Here is a 6,542-nt window from a genome sequence, read left to right on the forward strand (position 1 = left end):
TGAGCACCTTCACTTTCATTTCTCACTTTCATGCATTGGAGAAGGAAATGGCAACCCACTCCAGTGATCTTGCCTGGAGAATCCCAGGGACGGGAGTTAGGGCTGCCGTCTATGGGGTCGCACAGAGTCGGACATGACTGAAGTGACTTAGCATAGCATAGCATAGCATCATGACACAGGTCACAGTGGGTTTTAGGTCCTCCTGTCCTTGAAGTTAATAATGAAGTTCTGTGAGGCAAGCCATCCTAACACACGTGTGAGAGAACGTGGAGGCCAGCTGATTCCAAAATCAGAGGTGATCTCTCCATGGACAGAGGTGCTGCAGACCCCAGGAGCTGACATTCCCCTTGCACATGTGGGGATGTTCATTTCACACATGTGAAGAGAGTCCAGATCCTAGAAGACAGTCTGACCAATGGAGAAAATTGCCTAGTTTAGTCTTCGGTGCTAATGTGTAAATATTTAATGGTTTGCTTTGAGGCACAAACCTCTACTAATCATGCTGTTGGTATTTCCCAGTCACACCAGGATTGACAGTTAATTTATGTAGATCTTGATGTTAAGTTTCTCATGTAATTATTTCCTCAGTTTGTGTGAGTGTTTAAACAGATATTTATTACCAGGGTGGTATTTTTTTTTTTTTAATAAAGTCTTCCTTTGTCTTCAGTTTTTTCCTTAAGATGAAAGAAACTTCTTCAACACTTTCTTCTGTTAATGTTCAGTAGTTCAGAAGATATTTTGTAGCACACTTTGTACAATGGAAAATTATTTTAGAGATACTGTTTTGTAAACATACATTTGCAACTTTATTATTAATAATTAATGAATTTAGATGTTTTTTTGTATTTTAATTTTGACAGTCTGTACACATTAGAATAAAATAAAAAGAGGTTAAGGTAATAACACTCACTGTTTTGGCATATTTAGGAACCTGTTTTATTCACTGGAACAATGAGGGAAAATCTGGATCCCTTTAATGAGCATACGGATAATGAATTGTGGAATGCCTTAGAAGAGGTAATTAACTTGTTAGCATCTGTATATGTGTATTTACATTTAGAGCATTGCATATAATTAAGGGGAGCATGTCAGTTTCACTGACTTCAGTAGTAGGAAAACACTGATGACATGGGTATGCTTAAAAATGTGTGTATTGATGATGATGAAAATCAACAATATAATGTGACATGTTTTCATTTTAGCTACTTCCTAGAACCCTGAACAAATAGACACATTATCTTGTCCTTAGCAGAGTACTCAATTAGATGTTGAAACTGTGGGATCAAATTCTACTAGTGACCTAGTGAATTAATTACTCCATTACACTCCAATATTCATTTTATTCCTCTGGTCTTAGGAAACATCTCCTAAGTGGAGACAATAGTATTTTTTCCTTATTAACTAAAAGATATAAACAAGATAATACTAATAAAATGTAGAAGTTTCATAGGAAAGTGTTTATAAAGGTAAATTATATAGTCAGAATTAATGATGATTATTTGTTGGCAATTATGTCATTTTAATGCTGTAGCATGAATGCAGATAATAGAACCCTGGAACATCTGCTCAGCTTTTATATGGGTAGGTTCATTTCTAGAGAATTTTCTGTTATTTGTGTCATGTTTTCCCTTGCTCCATTTGTTTGAATTTCTTCACCCTTGCATGAAAAGAAAATATGACTATTAAGTTGTTGTCAGTTTGTATTTTAATACAGACTAGTTTGTGATTTTGCACTCCTTTTACAAATCAGTTCTACTGATGGCAGAAACCGTAGACTTCTTTTTTGTAATTTATTTATTTTAATTGGAGGCTAATTACTTTACAATATTGCAGTGGTTTTTCCATACATAGTCTTTTGCTTTTAAAAAGTAAGAATAAGCATTCCTATACATTAACGATGAAAGATCAGAAAGATGAATTAAGAAAAGAATCTCATTTACCATTGCAACAAAAAGAATAAAATACCTAGGAATAAACCTACCTAAGGAGACAAAAGACCTGTGCTCGTAAAACTACAAGATACTGACAAAAGAAATCAAAGATGACACAAAACAGATGGAGGGATATACCATGTTCTTGGATTGGAAGAAACAATATTGTGAAAATGACTATACACACAAAGAATCTACAGACTCAATACAATCCCTGTCAAACTACCAGTGGCATTTTTCATGGAATTAGAGCCAAAAATTTTACAGTTTTAATGGAAACACAAAAGATCCCAAGTAGCCAAAGCAGTCTTAAGAAATAAAAATGAAGCTGGAGAAATTAGGTTCCCTGACTTCAGAATATATTATTGAGTTGACCAAAACGTTTGTTACATAAGATTTTATGGAAAACTTAAATGAACTTTTTCACTAGTTTAATACAGAGCTAGAGTAATCAAGATGGTATGGCACTGGCACAAAAACAGAAATATAGATCAATGGAACAGGATGGAAAGCTCAGAGATGAACTCACATACCTGTGGTCACCTAAACTATGACAAAGGAAGCAAGAATATACAATGGAGAAAAGGCAGTCTCTTCAGTAAGTGGTGTAGTAAAACTGGACAGCTATGTGTAAAAGAATAAAATTAGAACACTCCCTGATACCATATACAAAACTAAACTCAAAGTAGATTGAAAATCTAAATGGAAGACCAGATACTATAACACTCTTAGAGGACAACATAGGGAAAACACTCTACCTAAATAACTACTAAGTGTTTGATTGATCTTTTCATTTCAGAGAAGTGTGGCATATATATGTTTTAATCTTTGTTGTTGTTGTTACACAAATCTGAGAGATTTATTGTTCATGTTGGTTTGAATTGGTGTATTTGTCATTTAGTGTCACGCTTCCAGGGAAGCTCTGAAATCTATAATATGCAGATGAGCCTTGACTGTAAGCAGGCAGATTTGGAAGTATGACCATTTCTAGCCAGTAATTCTGGTTTCTGAAGGATGTCACCACTGAGTCTTTATACACCCACCCTGCTTTTCAGCAGCATGTGGATTTTGTTTTCTTAAACTGGGTCGATTGCTTCACCTTCTCCTGCCTGAAAAACAGTGCACCTCTGATTTCATTTAAGTTTGTGAGTCTTTTATGCCGGAGTCCAGCTCCAGCAGCCAGGGATTCAACCTGAAGGGGTGAGCGGTGTCAGTGAGAAATGATGCAGCCTCTCAATTTTCTTGGACTGTGTATTTATTTCAAACTTATGATTCTCTTTTATACTTTTACAAAAGCATTAGGTTGGAGATTTGACATTTTATATTTCCCCTCACCCAGATTTGTTATCTCCATAAATCATTGTTGCCCTTCAAACACAGTTCCTGCTTTAGCGATTCTCTCAGAATCAGCTTTACCATCTATTATCTACTTCATCTTATGTGTCCTATAGTTAACTTGTGATTACATTGTAACTCATGCTACATTCCTCAGTTTATTTCTTATCTTTCTAAATCCTGTTTGCCCCTAACATCCTGAGCTCACTATCTCTTAAAAAGACTTCTATTAGTATCTCTAAAATTCCTAACCTCTATAAGCTATAATAAAACATGCTAACATTACAACATTTCTTAAATCTTTAACTTCTAACTATTTTAATTATTCCTAAGACCTAAATTCCGTAAACCCCTTTGCCATAAACATTTTCCTCACAAATAGGCTTCAGATAGCAATCGCTCCCATGGCCTCAAGCTGTGGCCTATGTGCTCATCCTGGAACACTCTTTTGTAAAAGTCTTTGAACAAATGTCAGTGATTAACTTTATGAATTATTCTCTGAAAACAGTTGCAGAAGGCTTTGTGCCTTCTCATGCTCCTCTCAAGAACAATAAGAAGCTTAATATTCCTTTTCAGTCAACTCAGCCAAGGAGAGGAAAAAAACAAGTCAGAATCACAAGGCCTAACTCCTTCATCCAGGGTCCGTGTCTGCAGGACAAGGAGAGGGGGTTGGGGCCATGCCTCCATTTTGTCAGTAATGCCTAACATGGCTAACGACACTTTTGCAGTAAAATTCTACAAGAGAAGAGGTGTGTAGAGCATTTAACCATTAAAAGCAAAGAACGCTAGGATGATCCATTATTCTTGAATTCATAGGACAAATTTAATGGTGAAATTGGGACACATCTTAAAAAAGAAAAAAACAGGAAGTACTGGTAAATTATTTTTCTATTTGTTTCCCAGATTGAGACCTTTTTTCACAGATTCACAGGTAGCATTACTCTAGAATTTTAGAACACATTGTTCCATGGACAGAGAGGCAATCTAAATTATAAAAATTCTAAAGTAGTAGATAATGCTAAGATCTACTTCTATTTAAACTACATTTGGAATTTTCTATAAAAGAAAGAAATGTGAGTTTATTTCACGAAGTGAAGTGTGTGATTTCCATGTATTGCTTCTGGAATTAACCCTGTTAATTTTGGTGATATCACTTAAAGAAATCATCCCATTATTATGCTTCTCTAGGAATTGATTCCTTATGACTATTTTAAAAGAAAACTTACCAAATCATTCATTGAAAAACATAGAAATGTGATAAAGAAATCATTCCTAGACGATCTGGATAAAGGGGTGATTTATCATTCTAAGTTATTGTTGTTCAGTTGCTAAGTCACCTCTGACTCTTTGTGACCCCATGGATTACAGCACACCAGGCTTCCCTGTCCCTCACAATCTCCTGGAGTTTGCCCAAGTTCGTGTCCACTGAGTCGATGATGCCATCCAGGCATCTGATCGTCTGATTCCTCTTCTCCTTTTGCCTTCAATGTTTCCCAGCATCAGAGTCTTTTCCAAAGAGTCAACTGTTTGCATCAGGTGGCCAAAATATTGGAATTTGAGCATCAGCCTTTCCAGAGAATATTCAGGGTTGATTTCCTTTAAGACTGACTAGTTTGATCTCCTTGTTTTCCAAGGGACTCTGAATAGTGTTCTCCAGGCCCAGTTCAAAAGCATCGATTCTTCAGCTCAGTTCAGTTCAGTCGTTCAGTCGTGTCTGACTCCTTGCAACCCCATGAATTGCAGCATGGAATTGCAGACGCCAGGCCTTCCTGTCCATCACCAACTCCCGGAGTTCACCCAAATTCATGTCCATAGAGTCAGTGATGCCGTCCAGGCATCACATCCTCTGTCGTCCCCTCCTCCTCCTGCCCCCAATCCTTCCCAGGATCAGAGTCTTTTCCAATGAGTCTGTTCGCATGAGGTAGCCAAAGTACTGGAATTTCAGCTTTAGCATCAATCCTTCCAAAGAAAACCCAGGACTGATATTCTTTGGAATGGACTGGTTGGATCTCCTTGCAGTCCAAGGGACTCTCAAAAGTCTCCAACACCACAGTTTAAACACATCAATTCTTCAGTGTTCAGCTTTCTTCACAGTCCAACTCTCACATCAGTACATGACCACTGGAAAAACCATAGCCTTGACTAGAAGAACTTTTGTTAGAAAAGTAATGTCTCTGTTTTTGAATATGCTATCTAGGTTGGTCATAACTTTCCTTCCAAGGAGTAAGCGTCTTTTAATTTCATGGCTGCAGTCACCATCTGCAGTGATTTTGGAGCCAAAAAAAATAAAGTCTGACACTGTATCCACTATTTACCCATCTATTTCCCACGAAGTGATGGCACCAGATGCCATGATCTTTGTTTTCTGAATGTTGAGCTTTAAGCCCACTTTTCCACTCTCCTCTTTCACCTTCATCAAGAGGCTTTTTAGTTCCTCTTCACTTTCTGCCATAAGGGTGGTGTCATCTGCATATCCGAGGTTACTGATATTTCTCACAGCAGTCTTGATTCCAGCTTGTGTTTCTTCCAGTCCAGCATTTCTCATGATGTACTCTGCATATAAGTTAATTAAACAGCCTGACAATGTACATTCTTGATGTACTCCTTTCCCTATATGGAATCAGTCTGTTGTTCCATGTCCAGTTCTAACTGTTGCTTCCTGACCTGCATATAGGTTTCTCAAGAGGCAGGTCAGGTGGTCTGGTATTCCCATCTCTTTCAGAATTTTCCACAGTTTATTATTGTGATCCACACAGTCAAAGGCTTTGGCATAGTCAATAAACAGAAATAGATGTTTTTCTGGAACTCTCTTGCTTTTTCCATGATCCAGCAGATGTTCAGAATTTGGTCTCTGGTTCCTCTGCCTTTTCTAAAACCAGCTTGAACATCAGGAAGTTTGCAGTTCACGTACTGCTGAAGTCTGGCTTGGAGACTTTTGAGCATTACTTTACTAGCATGTGAGATGAGTGCAATTGTGTGGTAGTTTGAGCATTCTTTGGCATTGCCTTACTTTGGGATTAGAGTGAAAACTGATCTTTTCCAGTCTTGTGGCCACTGCTGAGTTTTCCAAATTTGCTGGCATACTGAATGCAGCACTTTCACAGCATCATCTTTCAGGATTTGAAATAGCTCAACTGGAAATCCATCACCTCCACTAGCTTTGTTCGTAGTGATGCTTTCTAAGACCCACTTGACTTCACATTCCAGGATGTCTGGCTCTAGGTGAGTGATCACACCATCATGATTATATGGGTCATAAAGATCTTATTTGTTCAG

At 37.5% G+C, this 6,542-nt stretch overlaps 1 protein-coding gene across 1 annotated transcript in view; it reads left to right on the forward strand.

Annotated features, from left to right (window-relative positions):
• The window catches only part of LOC104982649 (multidrug resistance-associated protein 4-like), a 350,332-nt gene that overhangs the window by 323,295 nt on the left and 20,495 nt on the right, over positions 1 to 6,542 (forward strand). The window contains 1 exon segment of the mRNA XM_010832083.1: positions 928 to 1,017. Within this exon segment, the coding sequence (XP_010830385.1) occupies positions 928 to 1,017 (90 nt within the window).

Source organism: Bison bison, unplaced genomic scaffold (genome assembly GCF_000754665.1).
Source record: "Bison bison bison isolate TAMUID 2011002044 unplaced genomic scaffold, Bison_UMD1.0 scf7180017864535, whole genome shotgun sequence".
In the NCBI taxonomy this organism is placed as follows: Eukaryota; Metazoa; Chordata; class Mammalia; order Artiodactyla; family Bovidae; genus Bison; species Bison bison.